Genomic DNA, 23,927 nt, shown 5'->3' with positions numbered 1-23,927 from the left:
TATGGTCAATTCTTTCTCCATCCGAATCGATTTCTAGCATCTTGAATATGGACTACATTCAGCAAAAAAACAACTTTGCAACTATTGTAAAATTCTTTGATATGATTGATTTGTACATACTCTAAAGAGTTCCTCTCTGAATTCAAACGTGCAAATCATATTCAAAAATTTCACAACAGTTGCAAAGCTACTTTTTCTGTTGCACGCAATGAAGGATTTAGCCTACATAATATTACATTTGTTATTTATATTTATATAACATATTGATGTAATTTTATTTTATGACAAATGTAATATCAGCGTTAGATCTAAAAATAAACAAGCCAATCAGTGGAAAGCGTTTACCAAGCGTTTGTGCTGAACGCGGCCAATCTGATTCTGATGTCTCTTGAATTTTCTAAACCGCTCGCGACGCATCTTCGTCAAGTGCGTGATTCGTGCTCGTTTTTCCCCTCATTACCCCTTCTCGGGCCGTTAAATCACCGCTTCGGCGCTTCGCGAGCGCACCGCGCACGGACGGACTAGGACGGACGGACGGACAGGCGGCGGCGGCGGCCATATTATCAGTGAGGTGTCAGTATTTTCCGAACGTGACGGGATTTTTGGGTGTGGATCGTGCGATTTCCTGTTTCGCCGGCTTAGTCGTGGGGTTACTAGCGCGAGTGTGAGCGCCAGGCGGTCCAACGTCGTGGATGCGGTGCGTCACACGTGTCACGGGATCCACGGGTGTAAGCAGAATCAGGTTAATCAGGTAAGCGCGCCGTCGACGTCGCCCGACGTCGCCGACGTCGTCAGTCGTCATTCTCCTCCTCCTCCGCCGTCAGTCGTCATGTCACAAAAAAAAAAGAGTGTTTGAGGATCGAGCACCGAGAAGGCCGAGTCATCGTCTCGGCGACGAGACGTTTGCGGGATTGTTGCCGGTAACGTCGGTTACGCGGCGATATATCCTGGTTATACGTTCGATCGCGAATTGCATCTCGCGATCTAAAACGCATGATTCAGAAACGCGTGACGAGAAGAGGAGCCGAAGCCAGAGTCGGTCAACCGAGGCGACTCGCGGGGTCGACCTCGTAACGACGACGCCGCGCCGGTTGCCGTAAACTTGCCTCTTTTTTTTCCTCGTTCTCGCAGTGCACGTTACAACTCGGAACTCGGAACGTGATATAAGTATCCATCCCCGGGAAGGAACGAGGGAATCGAGGTTGGTTTGGTTCGCCGGAAAACCGGTTCGAATGTTCGATTGTACCGATGTCGGTTAAGCTAACTGCGTTTAACTTAATTTTCTTTTCTCTCTGTGTGCCACGTTTGCCAACATCGATTCCGCCGTGCCATGATTTGGGCGGGTTGATTCTTCGTAGATCGTATATTTGTACGATGTAGATATATATTAATTGATATTTAATCAATCGATAATCAACAGTGATTCCTAATTGTTTCATTGTTTGACTTGTTAAAGGAACAAAAAATTAAATTAAGTTCGACGAAACTCACTCGATTAGCAAATCATAACTTATTGTCATTGTTTCTATATTGAGGTTGGAAAGTAATTCAAGAAATAAAAAAATGTAAATAAATCAAATGCGATTGTTAATATTAATGTTTAATTAATTTTCTTTTGCTATGAAAATATAAGAGAATTAGAAATAATTTATTATTATATTAAGAGATATGGATTGATTTTTGTACTGTATTGAAGCTGAAGAGTGATTCAAGAAATAGAAAATATATAAATTGATCGAGCAAAGCGATTGTTGATAAATTATATTTTTCCTGGTAATTTAGAAATATAGAGTAACTAAGGATGTGATTTATTATTATTATTAAAAGCTATAGAATAATTATTTTTCTAGACCAAAGTTGAAAAACAATTCAAGAAACAGAAAACTGAAAATTGAGTAAAGTGACTGCTAATAAATTGTTTTTTTCTTGCTATATTAAAAATATAGGGAAATATACAGAGATGTGATTTATATATTAGACGTGCTTTATAAATTCTTGCTATATTAAAAATATAGGAGAAAAATGTAGAAATGTGACTTAGTATTATTTATTAAATGTTAAATAATTAACGTTTAATATATATATTTTTTAATAATTACATTTATTAGTTATATTTACTATTATTTATTATATTTATTAGAATATATTTATATAGTTGAATAATTATATATTTCCTGCCAATTTAGAAATATAAGGGAACTAAAAATGTGATTTATTATTATATTAAGACTTAAGAGATACAGAACGGTAAATTGATTGATCAATCGGCTGATCTGGTTGCACCCGCATATTTTCCTTTTCCATCCATAGGGTGTCCCAAACTTACCAGCACATATATTTGAGACAAATATTGTGATATATTCGGAGTAAATATTTTGACGACTTTCCGTTAACGATTTAAAATGATAAACTAACAATAACGAACATTCCTCAATTAATCTCAAGCTACAATGAAAGTTCAAGCTTATTGTTAAAAGCCTAAATAACAGAACTCGGGCTTCGATCTTACGGTTAGTCCCAAGCGACAGAGCTTCCAGTTTCGATTTTGCGATTGAAAATCTAGTGACAGAAATGACAAACACAACATCTCTAAGTTTATTTAAAGCTCGTTTTTATAATACAATATATAATGTTATGTAAATATTAAAGGTTACTAAGAAATTCATGAATGAATTTCAGTGGTGAAAATTTTTATAACTTTTAATTCTTAGGTAACCATATATTGTGAAAGTAGACCTATTGATGAATTTGATCATTTCACACTATATTGAATTAAGTGCACATTAAAGACTGCTCTATATAAAGTATTTAAATGCAGTGGCACAATACAATCAACTTTGACAATAAAATAAAACATGTATATTTTGTCAAATAATGTGACGATATTATTACTATTTGAATTGTTTAAAATATTTATATTGTTTTACACTTAACTTTTTAGTTTAACATAATTTAGTGTAATCTAATCTAACGTAAAGTCTGTCTACACATTAGAGATTGAAAAATTGAAAATGAGAATTTAGCTAATCAGAACAAAACGGATTAAAATTAAAATTATTTGACTGGTTTGAATTCCAGTCTCTAATTCACAATTCTCAGTTTCGAATACATAGCGTGACATGAGTTTTATGTAAGCGACCGAATTTGGTACAAGATTATATCCTTTAAGTAACTCGCACGGGCGACACCTTATATAAAACACCCGAAGCACAGATTTAGAAAGGAATCGCCGGGTTGACAACTCCAGAACGCGCTGAATCGCGTTCTCTACTTTCGTTGCCCCTGATCACGCTTGTTAGCAGTTGTACTCATGATGACTGTAAGAACGGGACGAGAAGTCGAGTGATGTCAGGTGTTCCGCGACTCGACACATCCATCCCGAACCTATCTTGGTACCCGCGATACAGGCGTCTTCACCTCTCAGTATATCGTACAGAGGTTACGGTGCACGATGGTATCTCGCCCTGCGGCGCCTTTCTCGTTGAGAAATCCTTGGACGTTCATTCTCGTCGCACGTGTAGCGTTTAAACGTGGCTGCCGCTAGTCCTGCGTTCGTGTCGATCACGATCGTCACGAATAACATAGAGTTTGTGACGAAGAGAAGACGTGAGAGAAGCACATTTCTTACATGAAGAAAATTAATTTGGCACGCTATTAGTTGAAAACTTTATTAACTCTGAATTTTGTTCATGTGCAAATTTTTCTAATATTTCTCTACATTTTTCTAGCATTTTTTTCGACGATAAATTGGTGTATACATATTACGTGGAAAAAACGGTTTTGTTAAAATATCTAAAAATTTGTTTTAGTTAGATACAGATCTAAAAATAATTTTGTTGGATTATTAAAATAATTATGTAGGACACTCAACAACGTTGTTAAATAATGTCATGTCAAATTATACCCAACGTGAATTATTTTTTTAATTATTTCTGTGACTCGCAAATGTTTCTGCTCAATATATGTATTTAATTTAACTAAAATAATAGCGTCAAACAATTTAATATAAGAAAATTTATTAAATTTAACTCAAATTTAATTTATTATTTTTTAAGTGCATATGTTAGAACGAATGTTGTTTCCTGTAAAACTAACTGCAGAAATCGATGATTTATACTTTGCATATATGAAACATTACGTGAAAAGAACGCTTTTGCTGAATTATCTAAAAATTTAAATATACAGAGTATTTTCAAATTCGCGCTCGCGAAGTACAAGACGTCATACTTTACGCTAAAAAAAAACGATTTTTTCCTTTTGCGTCCGACTCTGACAAGTAGTTTTTGCAGGAGAGCAGGTTGAAGTCAATAAATAAGCGCAAAAATTATTTATCGGACGCAATTTTGTTAAAGAAAAAAATTGTTTTAGCATAAAGTGTCACGTCTTGTACTTCGCGGGCGCGAGTTTGAAGACACCCTATATACAGATCTGTAAATAATTTTATTGAACCATCAAAATAATTGTATAAATATCTCAAGCATGATAAATAAGGCTGCAAAATATTTGGATAATTTCAGCAATCAGCTTGACTCATAATTATTTTGATGGGGTTGAATAAAATTATTTTGAGATCTAAATCTACTTAAATTTTTAGATACTTCTCCAAAATCGTTCTTTCCAAGTACAATTATTTTAAAACGTGAACTAATTGTGTTTTTAATTTTTTCTTGTTACACTTGTAAAAATAAGAGAACTGAACATAAGCTAATGGTTATGAATTACACGTCTTTTAAAGAAAGCTGTCGGGTCGACAGTTTTGAATTAATGCCTTTCAATCGTCAGGTATGTATTTATTGGCCCAAAGTGACAGCGCTCCGTTTCGACATTGTGTAATATATTTTCTTAGTGATGTCATCCGATATTTTATAATATTCTACGGCGGAATTGAATCATCGCGGTTCTCTCTCTGTTTTATGCGGAAAGGATTTATCATTCTCGGATATACAGACTCATATAACAAGGATTATCGCGGTAAACTGTATGGCTTCCTTCCGCATTGTTGATATTTCAATGACTGTCAATCTTAAACCATATTTGCAGGTCGTTGTAAAACAAATGTTGAAAATCCGGACGTTTATCTTTGACGAATAATTATTTAAGAGAGTGACGCAATATATTGTTATTCAAATATATATGTAATTATTTAATTGTTTTTTATTTATTTCCCAGTGCATTTATACAATCTGTCGATGATATTAAGTAAATCGATTACACAAACAGGAACATATAGGTACATTCATATTTTATTTTATTTTATTTGTTATTATATTATGTTGTTACACATGTACGGTCTGCAAAAAAATATTCTTACAGTGCGATTAAGATTATAAAAATTTTTTACATTGTGTAATCTTAAGAATTAAGATTATAATCTTAAAAAAAGTTTACATTCTTAATTATATTGTATTTATGTTTACATTCTTAATTAAGATAAAAAGTTTTAAGATTATAATCTTAAAGAATTACGATTATAATCTTAAGATTAGAACAATTAATTTTGAAATGAGTTTTTAAATCGCATCCTTTTTCGTAGAATTCTGAATCTCAGACTCAATGACACGCTAAATCGTATGTTCGGAAGACAGAAGAATCGAACACACAACGGATTGGATTTTCTCTGAGGAAACACCAGTTTCCGGGCTTTGTTCCGCATTAATCATCGTCGCGATTCTCAAGGAAGGGGACCGGACGTTCGTCACATAGGTCAGCTGTTAATTGCACGTGTATTGAACTCGGCGTACAGTTTAATTACAGCGATCCATGACCTTGCATCTCGTGTAACGACACTCGCAAGCAAATCTATCGCGTAAATCATTGTGTAAATTTGATGATCAACTGATGGTCAATGAAAATCAGCCACTCTTCTCAAGGAAATAATCATAATATAAAGGATTTATTTTACATTCTCTTATATTGCATTTAAAATCACAAGTGTAAAAAGCGAATGCAACATATGTAATTAGTTTTCCGTGTAAAAATGACACTATAGTACACGTTTAAATACGTAAATCTATTTTTGTACGCAGTTTAGTGTGTTATCTTTATACGGAAAACTAATCACACACGTACGTTGTAATCACTTTGATTTGCATGCGTTTTATACGTTACGGCAAATTAAAAATTAATTATGAGGTTAAAAGATCAGCGCGATTGACGATCCGTAATCAATAATCGCCGATTAGAGCTTGTCGATGAAATGGATCGGGTTATTATTAGAACTATCGAGAACCTCACGCATTTAACGATTAAAATATTCACGCGATCTTTATCTTACGTCGATTCCGAACCCTTTCGCGAAGACAAGATCTTCGTCGCGCCCGAGTTGTTACATTTCATATAAATAGTGGTTACAGCTGAGCGCTAAGTGGCGTTAAATGGTGATAAGCATTTAAATGCCGGGACATGATTCCGTATATTATTTGCCCAATGTCAAGATCGCATCGAATGTAAACACGGGATGATAATTAAACCGTCGTATCTAGCCGTCAGATGTGACGACCGTTGATGCCCGTATCAGTACGAGAAGGCTTTTGAAGTCTATTGATTGGCTGCAGGACAGAGAGATTCTCGGGTCTCTCTATCCTGCAGCCAATCAACAGACTTGGACAGTTTTGGATACGTTCGGAGAAACGTTATTCGCGTTATTTAGCACTATGAGGTGTTCTCGGAGCTGCAGATAACGCCAACAAACACAATCATGACGTCACTAATGGTAGCATTTTACGTCATAATGCGCGCTGTCTACATTATTTTTCTTCCAAGGTAGGTAGTCAGGGGAGGAAAGGCTAGCTTTTTTCCATTTTTATAAGTATTTTCAAGTTATTTTGTTTTACTCAAATTATCTTTATTTACAAATGGCGTGTAGGAAACTTTAACATGTCATTTCTCGCTTATGACGTCATGATCCAATATGGCTGCAGTGACTACTCAGGGCCTTAATATCAGCTCGAGCAATCGCCAACGGAATTCACCCTTATCGTAAAAACGCAATTCGCGACGAGCGCTAAAACATTAGAGATTAATTAAGATAAATCGATAGCGCAATTTGGTAGTACGATCGATAGCGTACTTCTAATGCCCGGCCACGAGATACGATATAATACGCTGTACAAATAAATGTTTTTGAACGGACGTGACGCTTGAACGATCGTGAATCGTAAAAGATATACTAATTGCCTGATGGTTTTTCTTCTTTTTTGTACCGTTCGTATCAGCAAGGTCGAACAGAATATCATTCCATATCATAGTTGTATAAATAGCTACTCTAATACGGTTGTTAGGTGTCTGTCATGACGACGCAACGCTTCATTAATTGCTTAAATAATAACAAACATTTTACATTGACATAATTAATACATAATCGTTATAATAATTTCTCAATAATTTTCATCCTGTTGATTAACCCCTTCAGACCTGACTTTCATTCAATGTCACCATGATGAAAAAAATACTAGACTATGTTAAAAAAATTTTTTTACTTAAATTTAAAGGCACTTTAATAAATAATTCATAATACTAAAAAAATTTGTTTTCCAAAATTTTGACTATTTTGCCAACATATAGGTTTTTAATTTTTTATATACTTCTGGTCTCAGGTGATAGAACTAAAGTTGTGTTCAAAAATTTACTGCCAGTACCGAAAATCTATAGTGCACGTGACGTAAACTATATTATAGATTTTTAGTACTTGCAATAAATTTTGGAACACAATCTAAATAATTTCAACGGATGTGCTCAAATTTGATGTACGTTACAGAGTCTGAAGGGGTTAAAGTATTTTGATTAAGAGGAATTCCTTTCAATCACCATAATTATTTTATTCATCCTTCCGGTTGCCGTTATCGATAAATGGCGCGTATCCCATTCTCCACGTCGGCCTTTCGACGAGTGCGCGACGAGAGCCGAGAGGCGAGAGATAACGGACGGTTCAACGAACGTCTGGACGGTGGGTTGGGTCCTAGATGATAAAGGGGGAATGCTAGACGACGGGACAGATCACGACGATCGGGCACTCCTCGGCGATCGCGGCGGATGTCGGTCACGCGGATTTGCATTACAACCCGTTGACCCCTCCCTGCATTTCCGACGCCGGCGACTCGGCGCGTCGCGGTCGGTCCGGGCTTTAAATCCGGCATTAGAAAGAGCCAGATGGAGATGAAGGGGGGATTACGAAAGTTTACCGAAAGATTGGCAAGCTCGCGAGCATTAGAATAATGAGTGGTAACAGGTAGTTGAATGCCCGTGTTGCAGTCTGCATCCGAGGCGTGTACACGCAACGACAGGCTTATGTAACTCTATATGGTTGACTGTTATTCCTACACTGAAAAAAAAATTTACTATATCTTAATAAATGTTTCTTTGAATATTTATAAGTAAACATTTATTGACTGTTAATATATATTTATTTGATACAAGAATCATTAATTTGATTTAATTATCGTTTTTCTTTCATTGAGTAAATATCTATTTACAATAGATAAATGTTTACTTACAAATATTTAAAAAAAAATTTATCGAGATATAGTAAATTTTTTTCCATTGTACATGGAAAGAATTGATTTGTTGAAGTATCTAACAATTTAGCTATGTAAATTTGAAAACAACTTTGTTTATGAATTATTAAAATAATTTTTAATAAAGAATCAGCTCAAGCTGGTTGCTAGGATGTTAACATTTTTTTTTTGCAGCATTGTTTATTGTGCTTGAGATTCCCACGTAATTAGTTTGATGGCTCCATAATTATTTTTAAATCTATATTTAGCTAAATTTTTAGATATTTTATAGTACAATCGTTCTTTTTGTGTACAAGATATTCATTTACTCAAAACGATTAGCAACATCCAGTTAATTTCGAAACAATATTTTTTTCTTTCATATATTGAATGCAGAAAATGAGGTCAATTTTGCATTAATTCTTACATCAAATAATTTTTATTTACGTGGAGATTTATTTTATACACCGGATGTACGTGACGTGGGTATTAAGAATTCTTTGCATAATTGTTTCTTGTGTAAGATATATTTATTTCTATCTTCTAATTTACGATAATGATGATAATAATTAGCTACACAATTGTAAAACTTGTCACTGAAGGGCCGCATCTTCATTATGGTGAAAGTAACTCATCTAACAATGAGTTTGCATCCGGTACTTAATGCGTCGCTGGTAATTAAAATTAACTATTGTGACGTTAAAATTCTTATGTGAATTAATTACGTTATTGATAAAAATTGCAGTCTTGTATTTAATAAAAAGACGTTTTTATTTTGTATCATTATTTTTATTATTTTTTTCATTACTATTTATCTCACATTTTTCTAATTCCCTTTTTCTTGAATCTTTTGAAATTAATTAAAATATGTTATATATTAATTAAAATACCAATATGTCGCATGAATTGTAAAATGGTTATTTAAATTCACTTACATATACATAAAATTTTATACATGATTATCTCGTTATTTTAATATATTTAACCGACTGCGAGAAGGAGGAAGTTTACACAATCTTTTTCTGTGCTTACGTCAACACATTGTTTATAAAATCTTTATTATTATACTTAAAATAGCGTGACGAATCGTAATGCTCGCAGAACAATATCTCGATATTAATTACTAGAATCGATGACAAATCCTTTGATGGAATTATCTATTTTTAATCTTGTGTTAAGTTGATTTCACTTTTCAGAAGAAGTTTCACTTGAAGTTTAATTAACGTTTATGTAATTTGACTTTATCTAAAAATCGTGTACGATTAAAGTTTAGAAAATTAAACTAGGATCTATCTTCACACACACAAGGATTTATCAGCGTTCTGATAACATTCACAATCGACAACGAATGATATACATCACTTGTTGTGAACGCATTTCCGCACATAAAGTTAATACTCAGCTTTTTTTAAATTTAATTTATATCGGATTAATTACATGTATATGTCTATGTCTGATACAGAATGATCTAATTGATGTTCAATAGAAACATATGCGATTTAACATCTCAAGATCTAGTTGGGTCTATTGTAATTAAATGTCTGATCAAATGCTGTAATTATCTGCCAACTTGTCTGAACGTTGTATGGCATTAAGAAGGTATAAAGAGTATCATTTTCAATGATGGTATCATGATACCAGATGCTGTCTAAATATGAAAATCATGTGAAGATTCCACCCATGTATCCAAGGAATTAGAATATGAGAAATTCGAATGCTCTTCGCAAATTCCAGCATATTAATTATCTTCATCTAAGGAACTCGATTTTAATCAATATTCTATTGTGTCTGTTTCAGAGGGATAATTTCGCCGTTTAGTACGAAAAAACACAGCTGCCACGATGCCGAAATCGGTATGTATCACACTTGAAATATTTTAAATCGTATGTCTTATTAGTGTTAAAATTTTTGGAAATGATTTTAGAAGAAGACGATTTTATGAACTGAGACATTAATCCATAATTGGTTTCTGATAAAAAATAACTTGAAACGCAGTACTCATTTTAATAATTAACAGTAATTCAATATTTCGTTGTGAGAAAAGATTTAAAAGGATAAGAAGCAAATGAGAGACATTAGAAAAAATACTGGGAAGGTATTATATCTGAAAATAATTTAGGTAATAATTCTCAATAGACTCAAAATAGACAGTAAATCAATAACTTAATGAAAGGAGGATTAATCAGCCAAGCTGGATGGTCGTGCTAAATTAAGAACAATCAAATATTATCTATACACACATACATACACATTCATTGCGAGTGTCCCTGTGATAATGACTCATTGTCACACGGTCACTCACAATGAGTACATTAGTTATAACATTTTTCTGACAGCCAATATATAACAGTACGGCTCTAACTTTTAACATTAACAGAAATAGTTGATCTTTTGAAAATAGACCGAAATCGCGATTGCTTATTGCAAGACATCTCAATGGGAGAATTGATGGAATATTTTCATCTTCACCAGACCTTTATATCAAGGAAGCTAATTCGACAAAGGACTATAACATTTGAAGTATTTATTAAATTTATATAATAATGATTTGTTAACATAATAATGAGGATGACCTTTTGATGAGTTGGAATGTTACGTTTGCGTTGCGAGTTGCGAGAATTTTAATTTTTAGACTCTATATTTCTAATCTTTATTATATTGTTTTGAAATCGATAATTGATTATTATTAATTTGATACGACCCAGAGGGTATTAGTTCCCCTTTCATTAACTCATTGATATATTATCCAAATATTACAGTTGCAATTTTTTTTGCGATTTTACTATTCGCAGAATACCATCGAATCGAGTTTTATGATACGTAGCTAAAACGTTACGCGTTCACTTTGCAGTAATTTCTTGCGATAAGATAGGTATTCGACTTGTTCGCCCGACTTGTGGCGGCCATACATCTCGCGACATTTGAGTCTTTCAAAGTCAAATTAATCGGCTTCGTGAAATAAGAAAATAGAGAAGAAATTATAAACTAATCGCTGGTAAAATTAAGAAATCTATAGAAAGTGAAACTGATCTCAGTTTAACTCCCGAAAGATTTCGTTCGTTCGGAGGGGAAGTGGAAAAAACGAGAATCAATTGTAATTTTGATTAATTTAACTCGTAACTGGAACATATGGATCGTGGTGATTCTGGGATATTTTTCTAATTTTTAGATAATGTAATAATTTCGAATAATTTTATGTTTCATAATTTTATTTTTCAGTTTTATTTTATTCATGTAGCGAATTATCGTATTATATTTATGCTAATTGTAAGTCAAGTGTTGCAATTTTTTATATCGTTGAAAATTTTCAAACTTTTAAAATTAATAACAAAAAATTTTAGTGGTCCCAAGAATGCATATGTTCTTTTTATGTCACAAAAACTGTTCTTCTGTTACAGGTTAATTTTTGTCGCTTTTTTTTTGTAAATCAGAAACATGCATGGTACTCATTGCACCGAATTATATTGCAATTTAGCGTGATTAAACCGATGTCGGTGACCGGATAGACATGCATACTTTGCACTTGATGTTCGAATAAAACGGAAGAAGATACACATCTTTCTGTTCGGTACAGCAAAGCAATGAATGATGAACGGAAACTGTGGTATTTCCTGCAGGCCGTGAAGATATGGCGCTTTTAAGGCGACTTTATCTTCTTTTTTTGTTAACATTGTTACGCAAGGTGATATCTTTTATTACAATCGGTGGTAATAAGCACTCGCAAAAATAAAACCATTACGTAGACGTGTTGTGACTCGTCTGCCATTCACGACTGAATTTCTTTTTTATGTAACTTCATTATGTAATTCGCGACACGTATACAAAAAGACAATGGTCTTCCAAGTTGCATGTACATTTCTTTTGGATTAAAAAAGAAACTACTTTCCCATTTAATTCTCCGCACAATCGAACGCGGTTTCATGCTCTTTCACAAAATTCGAGTTGTTTACGTGAAACGAGCGATCGTCTATTTAAATCAAGATACCGATACTTATTTGCATAAAACTGAAGCGGTTGCGTTGCATAACGCGAAACTGATTTAAAGCCAGAGCACAAACTTTTGCATAACGCATAAGAAAATCAACCAGAGTTCTTTATTTTCCCCTAGAATGAAAATAAAAGGCTGCATCAGTACAGACTTTTGCATAACACCGTATAACGTATGAAGTCGTGATCAAACTATAGAGATTGAGATTGGATTAATCAAAGCAAAACTCACTAACTTGAGATTGTTTTTTCTTTCTTTTTATTGGTTAAATTCCAGTCCAATCTCAATCTCTAGTCTGATCATGGCTTAAGGCATAAGAAAATCAACTAATCAGTGTATGAAATAAAAGACTCTGATTAGTTGATTTCCTTATGTCTTAAGCGTTATACAGTGTTACACTGAGAGAAATGTTTTGTATGATATTGTGACTTACAAAAATTTTGTTTTTAATTAAAAAGTAAGAAAGTTTGTGTAAGTCACATATCAACCAAATAATTGGTTATTCATACAAAACATTTCTCTCAGTGTATAAGACTGGAATACTTTGCATAACGCGTAATGCATAAAGCATAAGAAAATCAATCAGTCTTTTATTTCATGGGAAGGAAGGAAATGAAGGACTTCGATTGATCCATTTTCTTATGCATTGTGCGTTATTCGTTATGCAAAAGTTTGGACTGCGGCCTGAAGGACTTTGAACGAATATAATTATTAAGGATTCTCGAAATTAAAGGACTTAAAGTAATAGGGACTTAAGGACCTACTGATAAGTAATTCCCTTCTTCATGCGAAAGTCTATGCTGCAGTCTTTACAAACTCGAAGAAAAAAAATCAAACGCTGAAATATTTCCACTGTTTGGGTCTTAAAAGTCGCGCAGAAAATAGCATCGACGATCGCCGAGACGAATCTAAAATTTTCATTCTCTTATTTTATTCATTGCGCCTTTCAATCGTGGATATCTCGCGCCGTGTATAGGTCGGCAACATAAGGAATGCCGATATCGCGTGCGTTGCAACGTGAAAGGCATCGGCCTTTAACGCATCCGAGAGGTCGTTGAGTGTCCTACTCGCTAGATTACCGGAAGCTTTTGGACTTTGCGCGTTTATTTTTTGAGGGAAGAATTTTTTTTTTTAGAACGCTAGTTTTCACGGAACTCTATGCGACTTGTAACGATCAGAAAATCAGGACGAGAAGCGCAAACCGACAAAGATTGATTGCGTTCAATAGAAAAAGCAGCAATTGTAAGATTCTTTAGTACAATTAGTTCTTACCTAGTACAATTAATTCCTCACTGGATCTAAATATATACACATTAAAAGAAAAGTGTTTGGTGTTTGTGACTATGTAGGTAAGATAATTATGGTTCGAAACTCTACTTTTTATAATTATTACTGCTATAATGTTAGTAATAATAATATATTTTTCTCAAACATGACAAAATTGTGCTATAAATTATGATAATTTTAAATATTAATATAACAAAGTATCAAGATAAAAGTACATAAAATAAACATTTTTATTCGTTAAATGCGATCGTAGAAATGTAACTATTTTATTGTAGAAATGTAACTATTTTATTAAATTTATTTACTATTTATATATGATAATACTAAAAAATATGTTAAGAAAAGATTTTTAAACAATGTGATTTATTGATATCACAATTTACTATATTTGTATTTTAGAACAACTATAAATATGTATTTTCAAAAAAGATTATAAATTATAGTTAAATTATTATAATTTTCACCCTTTTTTCCTCTATATACCTACCAATCGTATTAGAGAATCGTATAACAGTTGTAAACTGCTTTTTCTGCTGAATGCAGCTCGAGACCTCGGACCTTGATGTCGTAGCTGGTGTCGTAAATAAAATTCATAAGCATTAGGTAACGCTGTTAAGACTCGTAACGTCACTGAAACGCCCATCGAACAACGTTAAATCCATGTCACATCCATTAGAAATTGAGAATTGCGAATCGAATATTAGAATCAGCCAATTAGAACGGATTAAAATTAAAATTATCTAACTGGTCTAATTCCAAGTCGTAATTCTCAATCTTCAATGCGTAGTGTTATACAGATTTTATGCTAAGGTGACCAACCATCCAAAATTAGGAAGAACAGTCCCAAATTTTAACTCTGTCTCACTTTACAACGCATCCTAAATTAAGGACATAGTTATAAATTTTCCCTTTTTTAAGTGTTTAAAAAATCAAAGTGTGAAATATAATTTTTAACTAAGATATGAAGAATTTTATGATTTTTTATTTAAAACCTAGATATTAGGTATGTATAACATTCAGTAGTAAAATTTAAAAACAATAAAATGTGATCTCGTAACTTGATGTAATTTTTGTTATAAGGTATTAGTTATTTACAAATATAATATAATATTGTTTATGTGTTGTACTAACAATTATAAAAAAACGTTCATCTGTCAAAATTTAATTACGGTAATTAATATTGATTTTTTTTAAACATCCCTTTTTCCTTTTTTAAAGAATTGGTCACCTTACTTTACACCTGTATCAGACTAGAGATTGAAATTGAATTTAATGAAAAATTGATGCGAATTCATTAAACTTGATATTGATTTTGTTTCTTCTAATTGAATTCTTGTGATTAAATTCAATCTCTCTAATCTAATACGGGCATTACAACGTCGATCTCGCGAAACAGGATCCTGCTCGTTCGCCTGAACATCCTGCGTTAACTCGATACGAATAGCATGCAGCCGCGCCACATTCTCTACGCCTACGCTCCGCATTGTACCAGGAACGTATGCAATCTGACTGCTGCACAGAGATAAAGAAATAAAACGTACGCGCGTTTGAACTTCCTCGTCCTCAGGAAGTCCGTCGGCAGAAGGGAAAAAATTACGCAATCAAATCAGCGTGCTCGCGCACGCGCAAGAAGAGTTGCAACGGTCGCGCGTTCGCAACAGTTCGCAAATTGATCGGGCGGTTTCCGAAAAACGTTGAGCCATGAGGCGGACTGCGGAGTCGGTTCCTTTCGCGGCACCCGGTATCTGCCGGCGCGCGCGGCGCGCCGTGATTGGTCGCCGTCGCCGCGCCGCCGACCGGCATGTCCCACGTGACCACGCTCGCGCCGCCGCGCGATTCAGAGCGGGAGAAGCGTTGCAGCGTTGCGCGTCGCGTGGAGGAAGGGGAGATATAGCCGCCAGTTGAACTTGTGTTTTGTATTTCGGACCCCATTGTCCGGAGACCGGCTTGAAGGCCGATCGCGTTAGCTCGTTCGATCGCTCGTTGTTACGCTCGATCACGTCAATTTTATACCATCGACGTTATCGAACGGTTAAGTACCGTCACTGTGTCGCGTTTCGACTTTCGGCGTCTCGTGTATTCGTCGAGCACTCTCTCTTCGCGACGTGACTTTCTCGCAATTTTTGATTCTCGCTGTGCGCCGTGAAGGTGTTCGACGAATCTCGCAGACATGGTGGCCGGCGGCAAGATGGTAAGCCGGCCGTTACCGGCGCGACTAGTTCGAATTTTATTCTGTATACTGGCGATAGAAATATATCAAGATTGCGGCAATTTTGCGGCACAGGCTTGCCCTCGAAGAAATATCTCGCAGTTAGATTTCTCGTTTTCACAAGATATCGGCCAAATGTCTATTTCTGTCAATATAGATTGGTTTTAATTTTGGTTTAATTTACTTATATCTTTTTCTAATTCTAAGAATAAAAAAAAATAAAAGTATGAAAAGAAAATACAAATCTCTATTTTCTGTCATTTTTAACAACGTAGGTATTATTATATTGTTGCGCATATTGCGCGGGTTTTATACATAGTAAAAGAATTACGCAATGATAACACAGAAAAATACTGTATGCAAGCAATACTTTTGTTTCAAGTATTTCCAAAATTTATATATTCGCAAATATTACAAGTTCATTACAAGCGTTAAATTTATTCAAAATGTACTTATTTTGAATCCTATAGTAAGTTTAATATTTCATCAAGATTAGTAAATTAAAATAAATTCGATTTGCTTATTATATGAAGTAGCTTTTTTTCGATCGATTTTACAATATTCTTCAAAAAAAAATAAATTCTTGTTTTGAGTACATAATGAGTTTTCTGAAATTATTAGTAAGTATTTTAAGATTAATTATTATCAAGAAAATATTCTTTTTAAAGATAATCGCTACTTAAAAAGAAAGTAAATTGAGTAATCAGTTTTCTTAGCAATAAAATGATATTTCTCTATGCCGACACTGTCAATAATGCCTGTTTTTATATATAGATTAACTTTAATCTCGATTCAACTTACTCATATTTTTCTTATTCTTAGAACTAGATAAAGATTAAGAGTTAGTTGAATCGAGATTAAAATTAAAATACATTTGTAGAATCAAGCATTTTTAAGAATTAAAAAAAGATGAAGAATAAGTTAAACCGAGATTAAAGTTAATCTACATTGGTAGAAACGAGCAATAATTCTCCGATTATTAGGAGATTTGAAACCTGCTCTCCCTGTATTAAGGGAGTTCAAGAAGATTTAATGTTTATACATGAGAAAGTCTCCTACAATACAATACAGTTACATGATATTTTTTTAAGCAATAGTTTTAAGGAAAAATCATAAAGAAACAAATTAATGTAGAAAATAATATAGAATAAATTCGTTCTTTCTCGAGAGATGCCAGAGATCGCGTAATAACGACGATTGGATTTTGTTCTACCGGGTGACGCGTTTTACTCGCACTACCTGACGATGTCGTTTTGTTTGCATGTGCTGTGCCGCGAAGATGAACGTGAGGGTGACGACGATGGACGCGGAGCTGGAATTCGCGATCCAGCAGACGACCACCGGGAAGCAGCTGTTTGATCAGGTCGTCAAGACGATTGGATTGCGCGAGGTGTGGTTCTTTGGTCTTCAGTACACCGACACTAAGGGCGATCTTACCTGGATCAAGCTCTACAAGAAGGTAGGATAATACTTACGTATTCGTCCCGTAACGCTTCCTGCTTACTCGGTGCCCTGCAGCCGGATTTAATCTTCCTGTCTCGTAATTTATCTGACATCTAACTGGAAATTCCAAGGAACGAAGTTTTTCTGCAATCAGAAAAAAAACTTTGTGGATAAGTAATTATAAAGATGACTGTTTTATACAAGTTTTATGTGTAGCATTAATGTACACACACACATAGCTGAATAAACTATTTTATTGTTGCAATAACTATATAATGTGTGTGTACAAATGTTAAAACTTGTATAATTATCACTTTTATTGTTGCCACCACTGTAAACCTGTTTCTTTTCAATGAGTGTTCTGAATTGATGCAATAAGTTGATACAATAATAATTTGTTTTAGTCCGACTTATTGGACCAGATACACATTTTAAATATCGGTATGGATTTATCATCATGCAATGGGGAGTTTATATAATTCTCACTGTTGCAGTTAATATTAATATCACATAATGTGAATTTAACATCATGAGTTTTAAATCCATGATGATGTTCATATAAACAGCAGAGGTTTATAGATCTACATTATGTTGGTATTAATATTGACACGTGAGAATTATATATTTATACATCAAATGTTAAAAATGTCATAAAATTTAATGTACTTTTAAGTTACATAAATTAAATTCAATTTTATGACACTAAATTAAATTTCATGTATCTGCAACTAAAAAGTATATTTGTGTACATGTACATGAAATTTAATGTACTTTTCATAAAATTTTACGAAGTTTAGTACATTTTTTATTAAATTTTATGTAGATTTGCATGAAATTTAATATAAATAAAGTTTAAATTTAAGTTACTTATAACTTTATTTTCATTGACAACATTAGATATTTTTAATGTACCTGCTTGAAATTTGCTTCCATTACATGTAACGGAAGCAAATTTGTTTTTTTTTTAACAGGGTATACTGATATTGTTTAGAGTGCTTAGTTCAGAACATTCTTTGAAAAGAACAGATTTCAGGTTTTTTTATCTGAGTGTAGACCTTGTATCAAAATTAATAATGTGCGATAAATTGTACGATTAAGCTTAGTATTAAATTGTTTACAGCATCAATATGAAAGTTTATGTTACTGTAATTTTTACGACAAAGTTAACGAACGGTATTCTCAAAATTACATATTACCTTTAATTTTCATGAATCACGTTTTGCGACTATCACTCAAACGCGAACGATAATTTACATAACAAGGATCATCATCGGTCTTCGGCGTTACACAAAAATAACTTTTGAAGCGATTTCAAACTCAGGACGAGGATTAAAACCGGTCGAGAGGTTCCGTGCTAGCTTGATGGTTCGGAGGTGTTCGCTGTGCGTGAAATTCCATCGTGATCAATTTTCGGTGTTGATGGCAGTGAAAACTGAGCCCCGTGGTAACGGCTGTTCCATCATCGTCGCGTGACACACGAGATTCACCCGCGCGTATCGACGCGTACATTGTCGGGAATGAAAGAAAGTGGAAATGCTCCAAGTTATCAAGTGACACCTGACCGTCATAGAATAGCGTCTGCTTTGTAAAATTGTAGTCCTGCATTATGGAAGTATTCCAAGGTATATAATTGTATCGCAACCCTCTTCAGAGTGATGGTGGATCTGTTGGACTCGCTCAATTAAATCTTTTTGTCGAAAATGTCAAACAATTCATCAGAATTGTCAAACAATTCAATTTTTATGTTACATCTGCAAAGAACCCCACACTAATTATACGGAAAATTGAATCTCATTGTCAATGAAATGAGTTTCACATACTATGTGTATAATGTAGCTTATAAGTGTGGTGAATAAAAGATATCATAAGACTTAAGAATAAATAAACAATAACAATCTTTTTTTTATATTGAGTTATGCCATCTAGATTCCTTGAAAAATTAATTAGTGCTTTTTCATTAACATAAATTAAATGGGTCCTACAGACCAACCGTCAGTAGCTGTGTTACAGATTTTAATCACCTTCGAAGGGTTAAAAACGTAGATATAGTTAAAACGTAACGAGTAAACGAGTAATTATTCGCTTGGACTACATTGCGTGCAAGCTAGTAATTTTTTATATCTTTCATTTCTTTACCGACTTATAATCGCATTGATAATTATTGACAATTTGAAGAAATTGTTCAACTGTGAAAAAAGTACACAGGAAGGAATTAGCGTGTATCTTGTTGAAAGTTTTGCAAAGCAAGAAAGAAAGTATAGTTCGCAAATAATTACCGCAGAAATACGTTCGTGACGCATTTTAAGATTCCTATCATTTTGATTAAGATTCATCACTAGGAAGTATTCCTCATCGAGAATTAATTGATCTTTTTTAAGTCAATTTATATATATTAGATTATCGATCTCGCATATAATTTGCGTGTCTTCGCAGTCGACTGTGCATCAGATTTACGCTTACACGCACGTAAAGTGTATGGAATTAATGTACGAAGTAGCAAGTAATTGCCGACTTCCTAAGGAATTGCACGCAGCTAGGTATCCTGGGGTCGATGTTGTACGCAGAGGTCCTAAATAGCGGCTATTCATGAAGTACATTGCGCCGATTCACACGAAACCTGTTCTTAGACATGGCAGTCGAGAGACTTTCTAGGGTTATGTTCCCTTAACTTATTTTCTAATGACTTACGTCGTCACATGCATTTCGTCGGAATCATTAATGTGTTTCAGGACTGTCAATGCTTAATCCTCACGTTTAAATCAACACCTTTCTTAAATTCTCGATTCATTACTCTTCCTTTATTTCTTACCTTAGTCATACTTTTAATTTATTCCCCGTTTCTCTCTAATTTGTATATCTTTTCCGATGAAGATTTTTCATTCATTCAGTATAACATCATGCATGGTCGACAAAATTGGTTTTTGTCTCACCGTTTGCGCAGGCAATAAAAGAGCTCTCTTGGTTTTTTAGACCTTACTCTGTCGGTGACAAATGTTGATGTCATCGTCTTTCAAGTGCGAGACACGTGTTCAATATCTTTGCGCTTCTTTTTCTGATCACGATGCAGAAGTGTTGTCTGATTATCCTTGTTCCTCAAAGACATCACAGAAGTTTGCAAACTTTCCCTATTTCAGTCAGAAATTACTGATTAATGAATCGCCAATATTTTCGCGAAAATTTATTTTTAAAGACTAATGTTTTATTTTTTTTTTTAGACCTCTAAATATTTGGAGAAAGATAAATTCCAGATTGATTTTTATTCTGCAGATTCGAGAGACAAATTACTAGATTAATTTTCTCTTCGTTCAATACACCTAAAATATCTTCGGTATTTCTTCTGCTATACAGTTTAGTTATTTTGTCTATATTTTATTTTATATCAATCTACATGGAAAGAGAACGACTTTGCTGAAGTATCTAAAAATTTAGCTGAATATATAATTGAAAATCTTTTTGTGGGACAAAAATTATGTGGGATACTCAAACTGGTTACTAGAATATCAAAACTTCTCGCAGCATTGCTTATCATACTTGAGTTTCCCCTAACTATTTTGATGGTCCGACAAAATTAATTTCAGATTTGTGTCTACCTAAATATTTTTAGATAATTTAGTAAAATTATTCTTTATATATTAAATTTGTGATTAGACATTAAGGTTATTTGATGTACGTTAAACGGCGATTTTTCCAGACTCGTATTGTTAGACAATATGCGTGTGAATCAGCCACACTAAAAAAAATGTGTACTAAATTTTAATAAATATTTGTTTAAATAGTATTAACTGAACATTTATTTATAATAAATAAAAAATTATATTTAAATTAGTTTTTGTATCAAATAAATATATATGTACTTAGTTAGTACTATTCAAACAAATGTTTATAAGCTTAGTACATTTTTTTCAGTGCAAATATAATCTGAAGGATTAATATCCGTTGAGTGACTTCTGCTATCTTTAGTTTTGCTGTTCAGTCAACTCCAATTTTCGAATCCATGTACAGTTAGTCATAGATCAAGACAGGCATTTCATCGGCTTTCACCTGCTGGTGTTAGTGCTGGAGACGACGCTCCTTCACCTTGACACAGTCGCCACTTGTTCCTCGTCTCTTCGGTCGTCTTTTTTTTTTTAGTGGTTTTCTCATCGGCAAGAAAGACTTCCAGATTTCTCGTCATTCTATCGTAGTCGAGCGCCATCCCTGCGCATAGACTTTCAAACCTGCCTCCAACAGGAAAACGAGGAAAACCAACGTAACAGGTGCTCGCCAGGTGAAAATGGCTATGGTTGGAATACAGACACGTGCTTGTATAAGTACCAGACAGACCACTGAAAAGCAGCTGGCGTGGCAATAACGTCCGTTCCCACGTGGTCTCATTTTAACAGTCGCGTCTGTTTCGTGAAATTATTCCACGGCTCATCTTCAATTTTATTTAAATGTCGTGTCATACATGACATTTAAATGAAATTGACTTTAATCTAGATTAATTATGCAATAAAATTATCCCGTAAATCTTTTAAGCAATGTAATAATTTTCAGGCATTTCTTTAATATTTATATATATTTCTGTTTTTATAAATATGTAATAGCAGTCCTGCTTTAATAGAAGCTAGATTTCTAGACTTATTGCAGTAAATTATGCAGAAACGAATCAAGTTGTCAAAGTTCCATTTGTTACTTTTTATACTGAAATGAGTTATAGAGAAACGAAGTTACCTCGAATCCTCTGCGGAATTTGTCGCTTTTGTAAATCACAAGCTATTTACGCAACGTCGTTGCTCGTACGTTGAACTTTAAAGTATACTTAGATATGCGTCGATGGTAACACACTTCCATGTGATAAATAAAACATTAGAGCTAGATTCCAACGTAGGTGAATAGCTGCTGGGAAACAAAGATGGGAAAGGATATATAGGTTAATGTGTTAACACACGAGGGAGATATCCCCAATCGTTTTAATGCGGCTTGTACTTAAAGTGAGACAGCACTTTGTTGATTTCGCTCTGTGATAAGTTTTAGTATTTGAAAAACCAGTATTCATAGTCCGTTCTTATTACAAGAGTCTTAAGTATTGTCTTCATTAATACGGCTTTGTGATTACATGACATTAAGACTGTACTTAGATAGTTTTAAATATAAGAACCGATTATGAATATCGGTTTCAGATGTTTAAAAATTTACATTTAAATGGAATTAAAATCTTTGTATACACAATCAGATATTCGAGTCTGTTTAAGAGTAATTTATGCCGCAAATATTAAGATATCATTTTTTTTATTATTCTCACACTCTTCTGGGGATTTATTTTAATATTAAAAATATTCGTGGATCGCAAAGAGAAAAACTTTTTATGGGATCAAGACGTTACTTCAGAGACTTGCCGCAATTCTTTTTGATGTTTTTAATCTGATTTGCGAAATACATCAATTTAGCATCAACGCAGATTAGATAATAAAATTATGTTATCTGTTATTACAGATAGCCGCGACTATTGTGTAATAATAATTAATTAATACATGACTCTCTCTCACACACACACACACACGCACATATTGTACCGACATAGTTTATCATATGTATCGTTGCATAGTAGATAGACGTAGAAATTTACTTCGTTTATCCGGTTCGTGTTCCCATAATGAGCTAGCTGGTATCGAACGTATGTTCAATTAAACTTTTCCTTAATGACAACACGATTGCATGCAGCCGGAAAGCGCGATAGCAAGGGTGGTGAAGAAAGAGGTGAAAAAGAAAGTTCGAAAGCTGCGAGGTTACTCGGACTCTGACACGGATGACGACGAGTTCGACGACGGCCTGGTAAGAGCCCGAAAGGACATGATCCTTTCGCACGTACCTTACTTTGACAGGAGGAATTGCTGAAGACTATAATTGAGAGATGATAGTCGAACGGTGATCAGTCATACATGGGAATAACATTTTTATGACATTTTTGCGATTGATGTTCATTTCTACTTTCTAATGTAGATTAACTTTAATTTCGGTTTAACTTTTTTTTGTAGTAAGAATCAGAAAAAGATGAAGGAGTTAAGGGGATGCTGGAGTGTCTTGTTTTACCATTAATTTTTAAAGACTGTTTTCTCTTAATTGTGTTTATGGATTGAAAAGTCCTTCTCCACAATTAAAGTATCGACAATAACACAGGCTTCCAGCTACAATTTAATCCGAACAATGAAAGAAAATTAAAAATTGTAGTTTTGTCACCGGCTTCTGCAGTCAACTCGTCACAATATGTGCTGCATATAATAGTTTCAAATTTTACTCGTTTAAAATAAGTAGCTAACAGCCTACAGAAAACCTCGAAGAACAATCCTATGCTTTTACAAACGAGGTGGAGGCTTTAGTATAAGAGAAAAGAGTTGCCGAAAATTTCGTTTGTATATTACGAGTGAAATTGACATGAAGCCATGAAACCGAACAGTATTTTAGTTGATCTCTTTCTAAGAGATGACGTTGCAATATGTTAGATAAAGACAGATGCGTTTGAGCGAGA

The 23,927-nt window shown here is 33.9% G+C and overlaps 1 protein-coding gene across 2 annotated transcripts in view; it reads left to right on the top strand.

The window, feature by feature from the left end:
• Positions 1–523: 523 nt before the first annotated feature.
• Moe (moesin) overlaps positions 524–23,927 on the top strand; it is a 36,922-nt gene continuing 13,518 nt past the window's right edge. The window contains exons 1-3 of one of the 2 annotated variants that reach the window (XM_018504356.1): positions 524–751; positions 10,290–10,345; positions 17,256–17,435. In XM_018504356.1, coding sequence (XP_018359858.1) covers positions 10,334–10,345; positions 17,256–17,435 — 192 coding nt within the window. In that variant the 5' untranslated portion in view covers positions 524–751; positions 10,290–10,333. Of the gene's footprint in view, positions 752–10,289; positions 10,346–15,733; positions 15,959–17,255; positions 17,436–23,927 lie in introns of those variants that run through there. The other variant, XM_018504355.1, reaches the window with a different exon arrangement.

Source organism: Trachymyrmex cornetzi, unplaced genomic scaffold (genome assembly GCF_001594075.2).
Source record: "Trachymyrmex cornetzi isolate Tcor2-1 unplaced genomic scaffold, Tcor1.1 scaffold166, whole genome shotgun sequence".
Lineage (NCBI taxonomy): Eukaryota > Metazoa > Arthropoda > Insecta > Hymenoptera > Formicidae > Trachymyrmex > Trachymyrmex cornetzi.
This window is presented reverse-complemented; position numbering and strand designations above follow the sequence as displayed.